Genomic DNA, 21,659 nt, shown 5'->3' with positions numbered 1-21,659 from the left:
GTTGTTTTTGTTGGTTTTAGTTCCAAGAAATATCTTTTATCTCGGAGGATAGTGTGCGTTGTACCACTATCGGGTATGCAAACTTCAGCTTTGCTCATAGCATTTTCCATATTTGAACTTCAAAAAAATATGCAATGAAATAAAATTACTGACAATACATATATAAATATAACACATATCATAATTGTACAATAAAACATTATTATATGAATATATGAAAAACAAATTATTGTACATTTATATTCTACCACTATATTGTTCATTTTCAGAAAAATCATTGAGAAAATCTGCAGCATCAAAATTGTTCTTTTCTATCCCACCAACATGTTGATCATTTCCAGAGAAATCATTCATAAAATCACCAGCATCAAGATGAGTTGAATCACTCAAACGGTCACTGCGTTCAGTGAAGTTGGTCTCCTTTTCTTTCCCCTTTAATGATTCTTTATAAAGTTTACAATGGTGCTCAGGGGCTCGACAAACTTTGGACCAATGTCCTGGAGTACCACATCTGTAACAAGAACTTTCATATCTTTTTGAGTGATTCTCATTAACAATTGTATTCTCATGATGTCTTTTCTGTGGATGGTTTGAGACGCTCTTTTGAGATGAGTTATAAAAATAACTATCTCTATTATTTTCAAAACCACGGCCTCGACCACGACCACGGCCAATTCCACGTCCACGACCTCGACCTCGACCTCGACCAAAACCTTGTCTTTGAAATTGATTTTGGTTTCCAGGTATAAATTCATTTTTACTTACAGCATTTACTTCTGGAAATGCTGTTGATCCAGTGGGTCGGGACTGATGATTTCTCATTAATAGCTCGTTGTTCTTTTCCGCTACAAGAAGACAGGCGATGAGCTCAGAATATCTCGCAAATCCACGTACTCTATATTGTTGCTGTAGAGTAATATTTGATGCATGAAATGTGGAAAATGTTTTTTCAAGCATCTCAGATTCTGTGACCTCATGTCCACAAAATTTTAATTGCGAGATTATTCTATACATCGCCGAATTGTAATCACTGACTTTTTTAAAATCTTGGAATCTCAGTGTGTTCCATTCATCCCGGACGGTCGGAAGTATAACTTCCTTATATGTTCAAATCTTTCTTTTAATCCCTTCCACAAAGCCATGAGATTTTTTTCAGTCAGATATTCACATTTCAATCCATCGTCGAGATGTCGACGCAAAAATATCATGGCTCTTGCCTTTTCTTGTGACGTGCATATGCCATTTTCTTTAATGGTCTCGCTTAGACCCAATGACTCAAGATGCATTTCTACATCTAGAGTTCATGGCATATAATTCTTTCTCGTGATGTCGAGCGCAATAAATTCGAGCTTTGTTAAATTTGACATGGTGGTACTAAAAAAAATTATGATGTATTTTATTAGTTAATAAATATTGCAATACAAAGTAACGGATAAACAACAAGTACAAGTATTTGTAAAAATAAAGAAAACGCACGAGGAGGATATCCTCCGATAAATACAAGACTCGTGAGTATGATAACCAAAATAATTAAAAATATCCTTGAGAAAGCCATCTTCTTTTTTTCTTCGAAAAATTTGATGATGAATAATTTTTAGAGAAGAAGAGAAAGTTGGAGTGATTGAATGTGTTTGTGAGATGATATTTATAGGGCAAAAACTAGCCGTTTGTTACCGTTTATGACCGTTGGTGTACAAAAAATAAATGTATGTATTTGTATAATTATATGGTAATAATATGATGTATATAATATTAGACATGCTTAAATAATTATGTATATCATATCATAATATTATAATGAGTGTCATAATTTATTTTGTTTAAAAACCTTATAGGCTTTTATACTTGTCGTATCCCTTACCGGGAGTGTGGGATGTCGTCTTAACATCCTCCCAGGATTTATAACAAGTTTATGAAAAATTTATTTTTATTATTTCTAATAATAACATTATATTGTATATTAAATAAATACACAATAAATAAATAACAGTAAAATAAATATAATTACTTTTGTTACTTTTTTCTTATGTTTAGGGCTTGGAAAAGTATGTAGGACTTTTAGAGCTTCGTGCTGATAACGTGTTGTGAAAAAGTAAAAATTTATGGTAAAAAGTAAAAATCTCAAACTCTCAAAATTTACCAAACTACACACTTTATAATATTTTTCTCACTACTCAATTGTGATTTTCTTCACAAATGAGAGATCTATTTATAGAGTTTCATTACACATAATCCAAAAAATAAAATACATCATTACCTACATCATCACACACAAATTTCAATATTTACAACTCTTATTTTCAACATTCAAATATTCAGCATTCAAATATTCAATACACACATTTTAAATATCATTTTTCAACAGTTATATATTTATTCAACTTTATGTTATTTTTCTCAGAAATAAAATATTTTATTGATTGTCGGTTTATATTATATTATTGGTAAATTTGTAAATAGCATAATGACATCGAAACTTTATTTATCGCAGAATTTAATCTATAATCATAATCACATGTTCACAACCACATAGTTTTATATAAATTTTTTGTACTCTTAAATTTCGATATCTCATGTATTAATAATAAAATTAAAATTAATCACCCAAACCAGATCAAACTAAAATGCATGAATTGATTTCATTTGGTTATAAATTATTCATGGCTTGTTTTGGTTTAGAAATTTGTAAAACCAACAACATAAAATATGGTTTGATTTCGATATATATTTTTTTATATCCTAATCTATGGACGAGAAGACTCGAACTTGAATCAATACATGAGAAATTCCGGTTAGACCGAGGGCTTGATTCGAATTTTTATCTAAAACAAAACCAAAATATAATCGAACACCCTTCACATTACCGTTAGTTATGAAAATCTTGGAGCAAATTTCGTCACCATTTACAGGAACACAATATAAATAGCATAAAAAAATCGCCCTATTTGCGAAAACTCCGTGGTTAAACACATATTGTGGATCAAACTACTACTACATTCATCCTTAACAGGCGAAATCCCTACATATTTTGGACCATCAACAAAAAAGGTAAAAAGAAAAGTTGCACACTTCAACCATATCATCATACAAGTTTTAATTCCGAATCGATTTAGATAGATTAAATGAATCTCATCTCACTGAGACGAGTTTCAAATTAAAGCTTCGTCGGATATTCATACATTCAAGAAACCCAAAATATAGTCAGATTACCTAATAATATGGACATGCCACAGTACAGGCAAAAGTAGATCAGCAAAACCTCAATGCAGCTTCCAGTTCTTTTTCATCTTCGCAATTGTATCCAAGTAGATAAGCTCGAGCTGAGACATTTCAACACCACAGATATCAATACAAAGAAACGGAGTCGAGACAGATCTTACGATATATAGGACACACTTGATCAACAATGTTTCCAGAATTTCCCAAAATACTTCTGGGAATTTTCCATTCTTTTTTTTTATTAACATGGGATAACTGGGCCAGTAATGAAATGATGAGTGAATATACAAAATAATGATTGTACTAGAGAATATAAAAGTGATTGAAAATGTATTTTTGAGAAAATTTTATAAAATAGCATCATATGTTTATTAATGTTTCCAGGAAATGAAAATATTTCCCGGAAAGATAAACAAACACTGCCTAGAAATTTGTGACATAAATAACTAACTGTTCTTACCAAAACGACCAGATCCCATGAATGGTTCGGCTTCATCCGCAACACCACCTTGTTGCTGATCCTGAATTTTCAGAACATGGAAAAATTGATTATTCGGATTAGTATGTTTAAAGGGGAGGAAAAATCAATAAAAGACGAGTAAAATAAACTTTTGTTTTAAATGCAAATATTTCTGTAAAATATACTCCATCATCAAAATTCCAGCTTGCGAAAATTCAGAATTTTATTCCGAGATGCTCAAGGCTAATTGAAACTTAATCTTATAACTACCCTACACCATTTTGAAAACAAATTGATCTCTTGAAATGTCATTAATTTTAGCTTTTGGTTTCTACAATTTAATTATACCTCAATATTAGGACAAATAAATTCTGAGATGCCTTTTTACGAGATGTAATTGAAGAACATAGTGGAAAAAATGTTTTGTGTATATACGAAAATAGCAGGAAATGGCTAAATAATGTGAATGCTTAAACAGCAAAGTATGAAAAATAGCTAAATAGTACGAGTCGTAGAAGAAAAATGTCTTACAGCATCATATTCCATTTCGGATGGAGACAGTAAACGATCAAAACAACGCCCAGAGATGGTGCAGACCAACAGTTCATCTGTGGGATCCATAACAACTTCTTTGCACGTATCATCACAAACTGCATAAACACATGGAAACCATGGTTGAGACTTGAGAATCAAGAAGTTTGCTTTTTGTTTAACAAACCCATTCAATTAAATTTATCATCCCTTCAATCTCCACCCAACGTTTCAAGCAAAGATAGTCTCTTACCATGAACATTTCCAGTCTTCTCACAAACAAATACATCCCCAATATGATGATAAGTGCAACTTTCTCCGGAGCATGCATGATTGACTTCCACAGTATCAGACAGACCTCTGCTGCTCTTCCACGATGAGATTTGATCAGCAAGAGTCTTGTCTAGAATAATACGATCATCATTCACCTTTACAACAAATATTAGACAAGAGTTAGGGCGAAGCCTATTTTGCTTCCAGTGAAAAGGGGAAGACACTATTCGCAACTCCCAATAATCGCCCTCTTACCTAAGGTCCGTGAAAAGTAATGGTATAAAAAAACAGATTTGGGCAACCTCAGTAAAACTATTTGGCTATTCAGCATCTTTTCAGAGATTGTGGTATACAACTAACTGAGGTAGGCGAGGAAAAAAGGTGCAAAGAAAGCAACATTGTTAAAGTAATACAGCTTAAGGATTCATCAACTACACTATCGTTATATAAAAGATGAATAACTTGACATAAAATCCTTGTGGGCGTTCAATAGGAAACACAATTCATAATTCAGAAAGCCTCTCTTCCTTTCTATTGCCAAAGGCAAGAAGAATCAACTCGCTGCACATCAAAATCAAGAAACAGCTACCAGTTCGACTTTTTATGTACTGACACACTTTAACTGAGATGCCAATAAATTTGAAAAAATAAATGGTATATAAAAGAGCTGGGGGTAAATTTAACATTCAAGCTCATTCAATTGTAAATTTTATTTACCTGAGAAAGATTTGGTGCTTGGCTTCTCTTAGCCACCTGCATTTGGATGTAATATTCTTTAAATTCGTTAGGGCAACTCCTCACAAACTCAACCATATCTTCTTCATCACGCTGTTAATCAAACAAAATAGTTTGATATCACAAAAGTAATATTGTAAAAAGATCATTCCCATCAGAAAATTAAAAAACTAAAATCACAGATTTAACATGAGACTAGCTCTTTAAGGATGACGAAAGCACGACAGCTGCTCAATGTAAAACTCTAAATCAATGGCAACATTTAGACATACATTTTGAAGGATATCGACAGTAAATGAAAAATAACAAAAACCAAACTCACCTGAATGTAAAGCTTCTTCCATGCACACTCTCGGAGTTTTTTTGGAGACAGTAGACTCCATCGCAGACAATATCTACACAAATTACTTATAATCACTATTCATCATACAAAAGATACATAAAAGAATTCAGAGCTATTGACTTATATTGCTAGCACTGATGGACTACATGCAAGACAAAATCACTGACACGTGAGAGAAAGAGTATGTGTTGTTTATTACTAAAAATTGATCAATAGTTCATTAAAAAAATCTACAAAAACTTCCAATCAAGCATATTTCCTATTACAGGAGTATTTAAAATTTACTAGATACGACAAAAGCAGCACAATTTGATACTAAATGGCAAGGAGAAAAATGATAAAGAACAATGCACAAGCGCAAACATCTGCATAAATGTATGATGTTTCATCAAGCCAGATTGGGCTCTGTGGTCTGCTTACAGTTTTTAGGTTTGGAGTTGAGTAAATATGATGATCAAGGGGAAGCATAGGTAGAAGTACTTACAGGCGACGCCACAAGGATTCATCGGAAGCAGCAAAATTAAAGAATCTACACACCAATGAACACGAAACAAGATCCTGCAGTTCAATAATCAGAAAAGATTCAACAGCAAGACAAATAAAAAGTTCAGAAACAATACAGATTCATCCTGGACAAAAATCGAAAATAATTTATGCATCTTCATACCTCAGAGGAGAGAAACTTGAGGATGTTATACAACAATTCGGGAGGTATGTTACTGAAAATTCCGGTAATAATTCTCCAAGGCAACTCTCTGCTATCCCTACTGTGCATCCCATTATTGTTAATGCTGTCTGCTACAGTGGAATTTTTCTTTGAAGGTGACAGTGCAGAATGCGCTTCAGCTTCCAGCTCAGAGGTTGGCAACGATGATGAAGATGACGATCTTAAAGCCCTTGATCGTTCTACATCACCGATTTCACCTTCCTCAATTTTAATTCTCTTTGCTTCTTGCTCTTCCTTCTCTTCTTGTTCACTTAGCTCCCCTTCCTCCTCAGCACGCAATCTCTTACCATCTCTTTCTTTTTTCTCCCTCCCATATGCCTCTTCTATGGACCCCTCCTGCATTACACCGTCCAAGAAACCTCAGTCATGATCTATCACACGTACATGTAAAAGTGTTAATGTCACACACAAGCTGTAAGTTCCTAACTTCCTTCCTATTAAGATTCTAATATCTAACCTACAAAAGTTCACTATATAATTACAAAGGCATTGCTTAAGTAGAAAGTTTCTGTAGGAAACCACTTTTTTCTAAGAGGTTGAACACATGAGACGTGGATCAGCAAATAGTTTTATTATCTAATTCATCTCCTCCCGTGTAAGCCGTATAAAGGAAAATACACCTGAAATTACATATCCAAAGCATAAACATGTGGGCAGGTTGTGGGGGATGTGATGGTCAAGGCTAAAGCATCCAAAACAAACTTAAGAAAACATAAATTATAAGACCAACATATTATACCTCCACTGGAATCTCCATTTTCTCAAATAAGAGGTCAATAAATAATAGTTTTATAATCTAAAATTTTCAAGCATACTTTTTCAGCAAGCAAACCCTAATTTTTTTTAGACCATCCACAAATAAACTTGATACTTTTGACTCCAGTACCTTCTGAGACTCTGGCAATAATAACCCAACATATCCGCATAGCAAAGTATATAATTTAGGTGATCACATACAGAGACGCAACCAACATCTGACACCAGTTGAAAACACAATCACATGTGTTGCAGATCAATTTTTGGCTTTAATTTCCTTAAAAGGCTAAATTTTAATCCATACAACTCATTCATCCGACACAAAAGTTCCTGAGATCACTTCTATTTATCTATTGAATATGATATTTTTCACTATTATCATGCAGAATAGATAATAAAAAATAGAGTACACCGCTCACCAATAAATATATATATATATATATATATATATATATATATATATATATATATATATATATATAATAAAAATAAGCTTCCATCACCAAAAAACAGCTTTTTTTTCGTTTTTGCAAGGCCAGAAATTTCTTATTGATCAATATTATGCACGTATATCTCTAGAGATTTTCGTGCATAATTCGTACAAATCTGCAATTCAACATCAATTACGTAAAACTCGAAACGTAAAAACCCAAACGGACGATAACATCTATACCTGGTCGGAGATCTCGGAGAGGACTTCGGATTCGAGAAACCGAGCGAGGCCTTCGTCTTCATCGTCAGAAGCCATTACACAAAAATTCTACAAAAAATCAAATTTAATAATAATCGAAAATGATACATGCAGAAATCGTGTGTACATACAGATGAGGCGGTGGGGATAAGGAGCAAAGCCGCCGGAGATCTAAAGATGGAAGCTGCGGCGAACCTGGACCGTCGATTTATTTTATTGCGGGGTGAAGCCAAAGAAGGAGATGCGAGACTCGGTGGGATCCGCTTGCTTTCGGGTCGGTTTTTCGTAGAATGTGGATCGTGAGCGACTCTCGGGTCGATGGGTCGTGTTTAAAAACAACGGGGAATTGGCGGTCAGCTCCAATCCAAACCCATATTGATCCTAGCTCTCTCTCGAGAGAAAAAATTTTCCACATACCAAATTTATCCTTTGTTTTATATGTAATTTTAATTGATACCGCGCGTCCGAAAATGATATTAGAGCATGGTTAATTTATTTTCAAACAAAATTTTTATTATTATAAGAATAACTAAATGTTTGAGGAGAAAAATTTCGAAAAAATTATGAATCCGAACTTCGGTTCGAGAAAAATAATTTACAAGGATTATTCCAATACTTTGAAATATAAAAAAGTGCATCTAACTATTGTTAGATATCAGAAGCAGAAAGGGAAGTATCAGCACATTCAGGTAAAATCTCAGGTAAACTTACGATTCAAATAAATAAGTTTCTGGAGATAGTTCCAGATTCCTCTAAACTCTCTTCAGATCTTAGGGAAATACAGAAGACGGTACAAAATTATGTCAATATGCTACATTTTGTACCTCAATGGGTAGAGAAAATCCTTGAAAAACAGGAAGAAATTCTTGGAATATTAAAAGATATTCAAACAAGAATTCAGAAACAAGAACAACAACCAAGTTCTAGTAAAAGAACTTCAGGAGGATGGTTACCACCATCATTTGGCACCAACCTTTGCTACATCAACAAGAGAAGGCCAGAATGATGTCAAAACCTCTAACTGAAGAAGAAAATATGATCCATCTAATTAAATTTGTCTCAGAAAATAAATTTATCTGATGACAACTTTAGAAATGATTGATCTGGAGGATCTACAAGAGCTTGCGGAATCTTTCGCAAATCTCAAAGTGGTAGATCTAAAGATGAATACAGCAGGAGGTGAAATACCTGCTATAACATGGTCATCTACTCAGGAACCACCAAGAGAAAGTGTGGGATCTCAGAATATTAATATGAGAGAACCCCAATCTGATTTTCATACTGGTGGAGGATCACACCCAGCGGGTACAAGGACAAGGAGAAATCAAATTCTCTTGCACCAAACACCCTACGGGAAGACTGTTTTAGATCTTATACATCCTTACGAGTTTATGCTTAACCTTGATGTATTAGATTTCAAGAACAAAGAAGATCTCATAGATGATTGGACATCTGCTATGAGAATCGCAGCACGAACACTGGATCTCAACAAAGAATGATTCATTAAACTTCTAGAAATGAGTTTTATGGGATCAGTGAAAATTGCTTGGGACATGACTTCATTAGAAATGAAAGAGTCAGTCATGTCGGAGAATCTCTAAGCGAGATAGCCGAAAAAATGGCTACCCTATTTAAAGCACAATTTATATGGGTAGATTATTTTAATAGTCAAGATACAGAGAAGAAGAAGAAATACACTCAAGCTCTGTATAGTCTTGAATTACACGATATATGTTTGATAGATGAATACAATGTCAAGTCGAAGAAAATATAGCTATGCAGCTTTTCTTCGCAAAGATGTCAAGTCCTTGGAGAGAAATGCAGCTTTATAAAAAATGAATGATAATTACAAAAACAAATAATACTTATAATTGCAAAAAAATTAAATCATCTTAAATATAAATTATATTTTAACATAAATAATAAATTTTCTTATAAATTTAATACTTAACATAAATAATTGTATTAATATACATACCTTATATTAATGATTGAATCAAAATTTACCTGAAAAAAAATTAAAATTAACTCAAAATTTGAGTCAATCCAATAAACAAATTACATAAAAAAAATTAAGAGAACTCACTCGATATGAAAATGAGAAAAACTTACAAAATAGATAGAGCACATGACTTTATAGTCTTTCACTATCATCTAATTATCAATAAATAAATATTACATGGTTTTGCGGTCTTTCACCATCTTTTTTACATTGCATCGATTGACGATACAAGTATATTTCTTTTAATAATTAAATTAAAAATTTTCTTAACAATTTTTTTATCAAAGAAAAGAAATATATGTCTATCAAATCATGCGATATAACTTGCTTTTTTTTTAAAAAATATTATGCAAGTCACGCCATCTCATTTAGCGTGACTTACATTAAAAAAAAATATATTATGCAGCTTTAATATTGCATGTGCTTGTTGCAGCCTTTGCCTTTAATGCATGTGATGAGACGTGAAATAATTAAAGCAACTCACTAATATTATTATTATTTTGTTAAAAAAAAGTAAAATGTAAGTCACATCTATTGAATTGGCGGACTTACTTTAAAAAAAATTATTAAGTAAGTGACGCTATTTGAGATGGCGTGACTTGTTTTTTTTTTTTTTAAAAAATATTAAACAAATCACGCCATCTGCATTTTAAAAAAAATGGTAAGTCACGTGTAAACTGTTAAAAAGCCCCATAGTTGTACTAGTCAGCTAATATATATATATATATATATATATATATATATATATATATATATATATATATATATATTTGTGTGTGTGTGTGTGTCACAATCTAATACCTATCTTGGGGCTTATAATTGGGTCAAAATCATAACCAACGGCATAAAGATGTTACTGGACTCATGGTCCAACCAATACGGCCCAATATTGTTCCGTATACGAGAAATTATTTGCTGTAGACGGCGCATCAACTCCCATTTCTCCCTTACCGTTGAAAACCGGCGCTATTCCCAGATCTTACGGAGCTGAGCAAAACAGAGGAGAAGAAGGCGACGCCATTCAAGCGTAATTCTCACGAAATTTCGTGCGCGCAAGCGATCGCGTATCTGTAGGGGGGAGAGACATTTTTCCGTCTGAGAAAAATGGGGACTGCCAATGCGCTGGCTCCGGGGCTGTCGCGGAAGCTGAAGAAGGTGCTGGATACTCGAACCGACACTCCCGATCTACTCGCTTCTCTCCACACTCTATCCACTTTTTACTTGGACAATGCACCTCACGCTCGTCGGGACCTCAGATTTACCGTGGAGAAGCGCGGCCTCTCTATCAACGAGGAGTTTATCGCCGCCTCTGCTACAGCTCAACAGGTATACGAATACATCGGTTAAGTCAAACGTGCAGGGTACAGCTACTAATATTTTCATTTTCTGCGGGAAATTGTGAGATATAAATAATTTGGTCTTGTAGTGATTTCCATGATAGTTTTGATCGGGGGACTGGGAATTTGGAAAGCTTCGATTGTTTTTTACTTTATAAATTGATCTATGTTTGTCCATCATTGGATTTAACTGTGAATCTGACTAATAGGCATGCTTAGTCCTACTGGTAGGACACTCAGCTCTTACACTGTGTGTAATTATATACCTTGTTTACGAATTCTTTCAAATTCATTCCTGTTAACCAGTTTATTCATAATGATGTATTCAGTGCGCAGTTACTTTCTATTGTTTTATTATTTGTTTGATGCTAATGCTGTCAAATACGTAACATGTGGGATAATGTTAGTGTGGTTGATGGTTTTTATAGGCCTTGGATCAGGTGGAAGAAGAGGTTAATGCTCTGGCTGAATGTTGTGATAAGTATGCAAGCTCTCCTGATTTTCCTTTAATTATACTTTTTTTCCGCTTTTGCTTAATATTCTACTTGTACCTTTCAGTAGTTTTGGCCTATCCTTTTGGTTTATCTAAAAATTTAATGGCATGAAAATTATTTACACTTATTTATAGTTTTATCTATCTATGTGCAACATGTGCATAATGATTAGGTCACTTTAAGCTCTTTCCATTAACTGGTTCTGTTGTTAAAAGAAGGTGGGTATTTATAATGAAAAATGGTTTTCCAGTAAATCAATCCAAGTAGGTTCATAAGAGACGACTAATAGCAATGGTGAAGATGTTTTCAGTTGATTGCAAATGTAAAATGTAGTTAGTTGGGTGCAACATATGCTATTTCTGTTCACAATCCTGCCTTCATGTTTCTAAGAGTTCACTCATCCATCAAGCCTATTATATCTGTCACCATGTACTCACCATTTCTCAAGGTTTTTATATTTTTTCACAGGAATCTGTTGGGAATTTTTGTCAAGCAGCATTTCAACTCATATTAAGCCTTTTTCATTCTTTATAGGTTTCCCTCCTCGTGTAGCATTGCTTGAGTGGTTGTTTTGGCATTTTCTCTTAAATTTGTTTTAAATACTTGAATGTCACACTCTTAATATCCCTTTTGATTATTATGTTAATTGTAGTTAGCACAGGGTAATTACTTTTTCGTACCCTAAACATAATGTTTAACTCCTCTGCGATCATTGATTGAACCCAATCTCATGTTTTCTTGAGAACTTCCGTTGGAACCTTGTGTTCTAGGTAATATTAGGAAAATTTAACGTGATATGTTATCAGAAAAAAACACGCATGCTAAATTCAAATTGACTAGCAAAAGGTTGAATTACCTAGGGCATTTATCGACGCTAAGAAAACCACACCATTTTTTCTATGTTCCTAATCGTTTGCACTACTTAGACCATTTTATGAGGCTATGCCTTGTCTTTTATGTGCCTCGCGAAGCTCTTTTATTTAGAAATTCATTTTTCCGTTAATATCCCTCAGTGAAGAAAATTGAAATTGATACCTCCTTTATACCCTTCTATTTCGCACATTTGTGCTCCTTTGAATGCCAACTATACTTACTCTGATACCAAGAAAATAAGATTTTATTAAGAGAAGAAACATCCTGTCCTGAAAAAAATGATCATGGTATCATGATTTTGTGCTGTAGGATTGCGAAGGCTTTGAGTAATTGTAATGCTACCACAGGTGATATCATCAGTACAACAGAGAGGCTTAAACAGGAGCTTGAAACCACTACACAGAGGCAGGAGATTGCTTTATGCTTTCTTCGTGATTATCAGCTCTCCAATGATGAGGTACTGGTTGATTTTCAAAAGTTGAATTTGCCTGGCCCTCAACTATTGGGTTAAGTCTGTGTATCGTTTATCATCTAGTTATTATTTGTTTCTGGTCGTTTTTTCAGATTAACGCCTTGAGGGAGGAAGACCTTAATGAAAACTTTTTCAAGGCGCTTGCTCATGTTCAAGAAATTCATGCCAACTGTAAATTGTTGCTGAGGACACATCATCAGGTCCTCTCTCGAGCGCATCTCTATTTGTCCTTTGTGTTACACTCTTCTCCATTTCTTTTCTTTAAAGCCTTGTTTTTTGATCTTATCCTGATGAAAGTATTATATCCAGCTGAAGTTGCCATACTTTTGCTCAAGCATACCGGTACTATAGTGTTTTGAATTGACATAACATTATTTGCAGCGAGCTGGTTTGGAGCTTATGGATATGATGGCTGTTTATCAAGAAGGAGCATATGAACGTCTGTGCAGGTAGTTTGTTTTAACATATTTATAGATTTGAGCTAGAAATTTACTAGCCACGGCAGTCACACATCGGGTGTAGTATAGGTCACTCAATAGCATATTTAGGACAGGCTTGGTGCCGTGATAGCAGTTTCTCTATTTGTTGCATCTTGATATCTTAATTTTGGTGTGTTGTACATGTTTCTTGTACCTGCGGAAACAGTTTGGTTTTCATGTTCAGCAAACTCATTGGACATAATACACGTACCATCAGTTTGAGGCTCTAGGATTCAATCTTTTATTAGAGAAATATGTGGCATTATTATAACTATTGATTATGAGGTTTCTAAGCCCTTTCATGCACTATTCTGACGACCCTCATCTGTTTGTCATGTAAAAAATTGTTTCTTTATTGTTATGATCAAATATCAATCACTCAAGGTTGCCTGCTAATGTATTTCTCCTAGATGGGTTCAAGCAGAGTGTAAGAGTCTTGGGGATGTTGACAATCCTGAAGTCAGCGACCTCCTAAAAACTGCAGTTGGATGCCTGAAAGAAAGACCTGTTCTATTCAAATATTGTGCGGAAGAGGTATTCATGCTTACTAGCTAGAAACTAGAGAAACATATTGAGCTTCATTTGCTTTTCTCATAAAGTATTCCTGGATAATAGGTAGCAAATATGAGACATAATGCATTATTCAGAAGATTTATTAGTGCCCTCACACGTGGAGGGCCTGGTGGTCTACCAAGACCAATAGAAGTTCATGCTCACGACCCTTTAAGATACGTAGGTGACATGCTGGGATGGTTGCATCAGGTAGATTATTTTTCCCCTTCTTTTTTATATCTTTTGGCTACTTTCATCTTTTACCATACATTAAGTGAGAAATATTAATACTAATAAAAATTTGGCTACTGTATGTATAATTCCTGAAATGTCCTTATAGTGTTCTTGCTTCTTTTTTTATGCAATATCTTGATCCAAGTTTTTTGATAGAAAATTGCTGGTTCACAATAGGTACCCCAAATTTCAAGAATAGATGAGATTTTAAAATGGACAATTTCAAAACTTCAAAAGGTGGAACACATAAGATATAATTGTGTATTATATGATTAGTTTATGATGGAATATAAAGTCTAAAGAAAATCTAAATTAGTACTCTAGCTTTTTTGTTAAGTTTTACATTTTTAGGATTGCATTAACAAGCTTTATATAAACATGAAAGTTTAAAAAGTGAGCAATTTATTTAATGGATTTTATTTGTATTTCGTGCACGCCCGGCGTGTGCTATGTATAACTGATAATATATGACCTCCTACGAGGAATGTAATTTGATGTTGACAATTTCTTTGGTTATATGTCAGGCATTGGCATCTGAAAGAGAACTTGTCCTTGCGTTGCTTGATCCAGATTTTGTGACAGACACTGGACCAACAGCTCAACGATTCTCCAAAATATCTGGGAATGATAATGGAAAGACAGAGTCGGACTTGACATTTGTTTTAGACAGGATATTTGAAGGTGTTTGTCGACCGTTTAAAGCGAGAGTCGAACAAGTTTTACAATCTCAGCCTAACCTTATTATTTCATACAAGCTCAGTAATACTTTGGAGTTTTACAGCCACACTGTAAGTTTTACAGAATATGAACATTCAATTTGTCCTTTTTACTTTTATAATTTGTGTCAGCTGGTTATCTTTGTACAGATATCAGATTTGCTAGGAAGAGAAACAGCTCTCTGTAATACACTCTGGGCTCTCAGGGATGCTGCTCAAAAGACCTTTTTTGACATACTAAAAACTCGGGGAGAGAAACTCCTACGATATCCTCCACTTGTTGCTGTCGATCTTTCTCCGCCTCCAGCTGTAAGGGAAGGAGTGTCGGTGCTTCTTGAAATAATTGAAACACACGACAGTGGTGTGATGGTTTATTCGTCAGGAAAGAAGCCTACATTTGAACCGGTCATTTCTGCTTTGTTGGACCCAATAATTCAGGTGTGTTATATTCAGAGTAATGACATTATTATGATGGCATAGGATACCCAATGCCTGATGCAAAAGTGTTCCTGGCAATTATAAAAACTTATTATCCCAATTATGCACCACATTTTTACTATGAAAAAGCATGACTCTGGTATTTTATACATAGATTGGATTGCTAGACACCCATAAGCTAGACGGGTGGAATGATAGCTCATATTTTTTAAATCGTACAACATTCCACTTTGGCCTTTTTTTTTCCACAAAGATTAACTACTCCCTTGCAATATGGTTTATTGCAAGAGTCTTGTTTATCGTAAGATCTTGCTCCAACAGCATTACAGTTTTCCAATATGTGAAGTGTTCTGCTAAGCTTTTTTTTTTATACTCCATTCAGTGATAAAATTTGTGAATTTGGTTTTCTTTAATCTTCTGTCCAATTTGAATTCTGGCCCCTGGTGTTCAGATGTGTGAACAAGCGGCAGAGGCGCATAAATCCAAAGGAGTTATTCAGTCGTCAAGGAGAAGTAGAGGAAGTTCAGATCCTGCTCAGCTCCGTAGATCATCTATAGATGCTATTTTGGATAACAGCAGTTCAACCCCTTTATCTCAGGTTTTTTTAAAAAAAAAAATTTCTTCATTGGATTTTCTATTTGAAAATAGGGGGCAGAACTAGAATGGAAAGGGCTTGGTAGTCTCCCCCATTTTAATGAAGAATTTCCAAGTTCCGCTTTATTTTTTGCGTGTAGTTATCCTTTGATCTCTGAACCTAGTATCTTAATAGTGATTGGCTTCTCTTCGTTTGGCTGTGAAAATATGACGGTGAATCTTATAATATTGATAGTAAGGATGGGTTTAGAGTAATTTAGAGCGAAACCATATATAACACATTCTTGAAAAATTATTCACGTGAGAGTCACAACTCCTCCCTCCTAGCATGGGATCTGTGGATCGATAAACAATCCAATTGAAAGCCTTCTTTGCTCAAATTAAAAAATCTCTGGTAGTTTTAAGTTCGTCTTCTGTAACATCTTTGACTTACTGGCTGTGTTTGCTGCCAGATCCGTGAAGTACCTTCCAAAATATTTTTGATCAACTGCTTGTGTTCTATCAGACAACCATTGTTAGGGCACGAAGTTGCATCTGAATACATAAAAAAGCTTGGATCAATGATAGAAACCCACATGCACGATCTCGTTGAAAAGGAAGTAGATTCCATTCTTCGAAGATGCAACTTGTCGCACAAAATGTCTTACTTCCGGGACTCATTGATCAAAAACGACATCTCTGAGGAATCAGTTTCGAAGACTCCAATGTCTGAGACTGAAGCCATGTCCTCCACTGTTCTTTCCGAGTGTTTGAAATCTTTCTTCGGGCTCGTTTTGGGAAGCGAAAGTTCTCTCCCTGAGTTCGAGCAAATGAATGTTCCAAGTCTTCGATCTGAAGCTTGTGTTCGTTTGGCTAGAACTCTTGCCGACGCTTATGAACTTATATATAAGGCCATCATGGATCCGAGGAACGGATATGCGGAACCTAAGTCATTGGTCAGGCATTCTCCTGATCAGATAAGGACCATTTTGGGGATCTGAAACTGTGGATTGGTTCAAGTTGTGAAATGTGAAAATAATATGAACCTGGATTTAGTTTTTCACAGAAGGTATCTGTCCATGTGTGACAGGTGTATTTTCTGATTTTAATGTGATAGTTTACATTTTATAGATGAATTACATGTATTTTTTTTTATCTCATGTACTTAGATGAATGATGCATATTCATTTAATAAAATTTTAAAATGATTTGATAGACGTGACCGGAGGCATGAGATGTTTGTGACTTGTGTGCATGAGAACCTCTATGTTGGCTCATGGCTGTATTGCGGCCGTTGTCCCTCCATTATCTGACCTTATGATAATAAAATTATTTTGGGTTTTTAATTTTTCAAAAATTTATGCCTTCAAAATTATTATCACGAGGCTCGGAATCCGAGTTGGAGAAGTTGCTGTCGAGGAGCACTGGTTCTATTTCATTATTTAAATGTTTCTTTCATGAGAAATGCTTCGGATACGGCTGCACTAAGTCTCCCCCTGCCATGGACTGTCCGAAAGTATGGCTGATTATATCAGGATCATTTTGGGCTCTGATATTTGAAAATACACAATATATTCACTAGATATCGCTGATATTCTTATTTTAGTAGATCTCTTTAGGTTGTTTGGTTGATCAACAATTTCTTGTTATTCTTCATTAACAACTAGATTTATTTAATAGTAGCTCTCATGTAAGACCGTCTCACGGATCTCAATATGTGAGACGGGTCAACCCTGTTCATATTCACAATAAAAAGTAACATTTTTAGCATAAAAAGTAATAATTTGTAATGGATTATCCAAATAAAGATCCGTCTCACAAAATACGACCCGTGAGACCGTCTCACACAAGTTTTTACCTTTACTTAATTTTCATCAGTGGTTTGTAGAAATTCCGTAGCAGTTTGTCTAACACCTATTTGGATGAGAGGTGTGAATAACAACTCATCTGTCACTTGAAAATATATTTTCTTAATATACCCACATGATTTAAGGAAAAATATATTTTCATAGTTTTATTATAAAATTATAGAAAAATCTTATTAAATTAAAACTTTAGTTTACAAACAAGTTTTATATTGCTAGATTTTTGTGACATGATTTATATTGGTAAAATATGATATTTATCTCAAAATTTTAAAGTTAAAAGCATATTATATTTTTATTCAGTTATGCAATCTACGAGTTTTTCTATTATGAAATGTGACATTCTCAAACTAAAAAATTTGAGACGGATGGACATGCGATAACTATAAAATATGGAAATAAAGAATTCTTCTTCAATTGAGACGGATGGACATTGATTATGTTATATAGAAAGACGAACCAACTGCTATTACTAAAAACATCGTTCGAGACGATGTTGATCTTTATGAAAATGTGAGTGATCTAATCGACTCTACATAATATTCATAAAGACCAAGATCTTTTCTGATATGCGTGGTTCTGTCGATCATCATAATAATGTTAAAGAATACTGATGAGCAGTTTAAGTCTTCAGATAAGGCATTTGTCAGTACTATAATTATGAAATTATCTTTATGACTAATCACTAGTGTGGGAGGTGTGCGTGCGAGAGCACATAATTAAGATGCGGGACATAGAAGCTCAATCAAGACACTTGAGGTGAAAATGTCTGAAACTTTTCTTGGGCACTACATTTTATGCACTCTCCTACAACAACATGGGCCCTTCAAAATATTTCATAACATATATAAGGATAAGTTGTCAATTAATGAATTAATGACCATGTGTGTTCAAGAAGAATAGATGTTGGTAATGGAAATGAGAGATTATGTTATAGTGACTGCACAAAGAAAGATTAAGAAACAAGCCAAAGGAAAAAGAGGAAAATTCCCCTCCAACCTGACATCAACAAAGAATCTAAGTTTTTTCCTTAAAAAAAGAAGGGACACGTGCAAAATTATTGCACAAAATTGAGAGAATGACTTGAGACAAATGATATTACAATTCATTTCTCTTATGAATATAATATGGTTAATATGATTTATAACACATGGTGAATTGATTCTGGTTCTACAATCCATGTTACAAATACCTTACAGGATATGCAAAACCTAAGAAAACCTCTAAGAAATTATCGAGAATTTATTTAGGAAACAAGATGCCTTCGCATGTAGCGTATTGAGATTTGCTACGTAGTGTTGAATAATTATTTTATTTTAAAGTTGGAAAAGACCATTTATATTCCTAGTTTTTCTAGGAATTTACTTTCAGTTTTCAAATTTTATACATCTTGGTTATTCCTTTCAGTTTTTTGATAAATCGATAAATTTATTTTATAAATCAAATCTCGTTGGAAATTGTACAATATTTAATGATTTTTTCTCTGTTTCTTTTAAAAAAATAACATCATTAAGCACGCTAGAAGATGTATTAAAATATACAAATGATCATTCTTCTATATTGTGGCACCAGAGATTGAGAAAAATCTTCACAGAGAGAATTAAAAGATTAGTGATGATAAAGTACTTGATACTTTAGATTTTATTAATTTTAAGACGTGCGTAAACTGCATTAAGAGAAAGTGGACCAATAAGTCTAAAAATTGTGCTAAGATGAGTACATACATATTAGAAATCACACATTTAGATATTTGTTGTCCGGATATGAACATGCAATGTTCGAAATACTTCATCTCCTTCATTGATGATTATTCACGATATATGCATATATACTTACTTAATAACAAAAACGAAGCACTTGAAACCTTTAAGGTTTTCAAGGCTGAAGTGGATAAAAAAATGTGAAAAATAAATTAAGAACGTGAGAACCAATAAAGTGGAAAATAAAACAGTAGATACATTGAGAACGGACAGGTACATGGTCCGTTTGCGAAGTTTTTCCAAGAGCATGAGATTGTTTCCCCATATACTATCTCTAGTTCTTTGAACCAAAATGACGTAGCTGAGAGGAGAAACCGAACATTATTAGATATGGTGTGGAACATGTTTAATAACTCCAAACTTCCTAAATCCTTGTGGACTGAATATCTTTCGACTTTTGTGTAAATATTAAACCGAGTTCCAACCATCCTTTAGAGATAAGAGCTTACAACCCATATGAAAGAAATTGGACCCAAAAACTGTAAGTGAATATTTCATTGAGTATGCAGAAAAATCCAAAGTGTAGAGATTTTATTGTCTATATCACGGCACGAGAATTGTGAAGAAGTGAAAATTTTCTTGAGAATGACTTGATGAATGGGAATGATCATTACAATGACATAATTTTTTCACACCCATCGGGGCCAAACGGGTGTTAGACAACCAGTTACCGAAGTTCCACAAATCACTGATGAAAATGCAGTAGATCAAGTTGTTAACGAGGAACGACAAAAAATTGTTGATCAACAAAACAACTTAATGAGATCTACTAGAACAAGAATATTGGCGATTTCTGGTGAATATATTGTGTATTTACAAGGATCAGACTTAAAATCGAAGCCGAAAATTATCCTAAAACATTTTTACAAGGCAGGAGTTGTAAGGATTCAAAACTATGGTTTAATATTATGAAAGAAGAGATTGTTTCTATGGCATTTACTAGAGTATGTGATCTTGTTCAGTTGCCCGATGGTGTAAAACTCATTGGATGTAAATGGATCTTCAAAGCAAAGAAATACTTATAAGCAATACTTAGAAGCAATATTGAAAGATAACTCGTCGTTAAATGATTCACTCAACAGAAAGGAATCGAGCATATGGAGAGTTTTTCACCTGCATCTAACAAAGATTATTTTCGTATGATTCTAGCATTAATAGCATATTTTGACTTAGATTTACAGCAAATGAATGCGAAAAAGGCTTTTTTCAATAGAGATCTAGAGAAAGAGGTTTATATGAAACAACCTGAAAGATTCTCCTCTAGTAATTGTGAGCTTTTGATACGTAAGTTTAAGATATCTATATATGGACTGAAACAAGCTTACCGTCAATGTATTTGACATTTTATGATGTAATCTCTTTATTCAGATTCATATACAACATCATGGATCAATGTATATATCAGAATGTTGGTGAAGTAAGATTTTTTTCCTTATTCTATATGTTATATTACTTGCAACAAATGACAATGTCTTGTTATATGAGGTGAAACAATTCCTCCATAAAAATTTTGATATGAAATATATGAGTTACGCATCTTATGTCATTGGAATTCAATTTGAGCCAATGCCCAAAAAATGATTTAGAGCGGGAACAAATGAAAGACATTCATTATGCTTCTGTTGTATAGTCAGGTTTGCAGTAGACATGACATTGCATTTATTGTTAGGATGTTGGGAAGATATGAGCGTCATTCAGGTTTAGACAATTGGAAAGCTACAAAGAAAGTGATGAGGTAACTTCAAGAGACCAAATATGATATGCTTATGTTCAGACAAACTGAGAATTTGAAAGCAATTGGGCACTCTGATTCAGACTACGCTGGCTGCTAAAAACAAAACAAAGTAATAATTGAAGTTAGCTAATCTACATTAAGTATTTAGCATATAAGAACATGTTAAAGATAAGAAAATTGATGTCAAAAGATGATTGCAGATCATTAATTAAATGCATGCCACCATTGAAATTTAAGGATCTTACAGAAAAGATGAGACTTGGTTTTTGGTGTACATTTGTTATAAGAACTAATTAATGAAATTCTAATGTGATATTTTCTCATATTTGTTGTGCACGCCTTCATTTATTCGAAAAATATTAATAAATTCGCATAAACATAAATTTTATTTATT

The 21,659-nt window shown here is 33.8% G+C and overlaps 2 protein-coding genes across 4 annotated transcripts; one reads left to right on the top strand and one right to left on the bottom strand.

The window, feature by feature from the left end:
* Nucleotides 1–3,049: 3,049 nt before the first annotated feature.
* On the bottom strand, nucleotides 3,050–8,064 carry LOC140807968 (F-box protein SKIP31-like). 2 transcript variants are annotated; one of them, XM_073164946.1, is made up of 10 exons: nucleotides 7,931–8,064; nucleotides 7,718–7,804; nucleotides 6,229–6,624; nucleotides 6,046–6,119; nucleotides 5,541–5,613; nucleotides 5,201–5,311; nucleotides 4,464–4,638; nucleotides 4,211–4,329; nucleotides 3,680–3,740; nucleotides 3,050–3,320 (listed from the first exon to the last, which is right to left on the bottom strand). In XM_073164946.1, exons 2-10 carry the CDS (start codon nucleotides 7,790–7,792, stop codon nucleotides 3,250–3,252), a joined length of 1,155 nt encoding a protein of 384 aa, XP_073021047.1. In that variant the 5' UTR covers nucleotides 7,793–7,804; nucleotides 7,931–8,064; the 3' UTR covers nucleotides 3,050–3,249. The 2 variants fall into 2 exon arrangements, with proteins under 2 accessions (XP_073021047.1, XP_073021046.1); XM_073164945.1 differs by having other exon boundaries at nucleotides 7,867–8,030.
* A 2,598-nt stretch (nucleotides 8,065–10,662) lies between these two features.
* LOC140807310 (conserved oligomeric Golgi complex subunit 6-like) lies at nucleotides 10,663–17,122 on the top strand. 2 transcript variants are annotated; one of them, XM_073164109.1, is made up of 11 exons: nucleotides 10,663–11,063; nucleotides 11,503–11,555; nucleotides 12,789–12,898; nucleotides 13,006–13,113; nucleotides 13,295–13,362; nucleotides 13,803–13,926; nucleotides 14,008–14,154; nucleotides 14,703–14,966; nucleotides 15,045–15,332; nucleotides 15,784–15,930; nucleotides 16,379–17,122. In XM_073164109.1, the coding sequence occupies exons 1-11, from the start codon at nucleotides 10,966–10,968 to the stop codon at nucleotides 16,904–16,906; spliced, it is 1,935 nt and encodes a 644-aa protein (XP_073020210.1). In that variant the 5' UTR covers nucleotides 10,663–10,965; the 3' UTR covers nucleotides 16,907–17,122. The 2 variants fall into 2 exon arrangements, with proteins under 2 accessions (XP_073020210.1, XP_073020209.1); XM_073164108.1 differs by having other exon boundaries at nucleotides 12,751–12,898.
* The last annotated feature ends 4,537 nt before the right edge of the window (nucleotides 17,123–21,659 follow it).

This window comes from Primulina eburnea, chromosome 12, assembly GCF_022965805.1.
Source record: "Primulina eburnea isolate SZY01 chromosome 12, ASM2296580v1, whole genome shotgun sequence".
Classification (NCBI taxonomy): domain Eukaryota; kingdom Viridiplantae; phylum Streptophyta; class Magnoliopsida; order Lamiales; family Gesneriaceae; genus Primulina; species Primulina eburnea.
The sequence above is the reverse complement of the archived record's forward strand: the minus strand, read 5'-3'. Positions and strand labels throughout refer to the sequence as shown.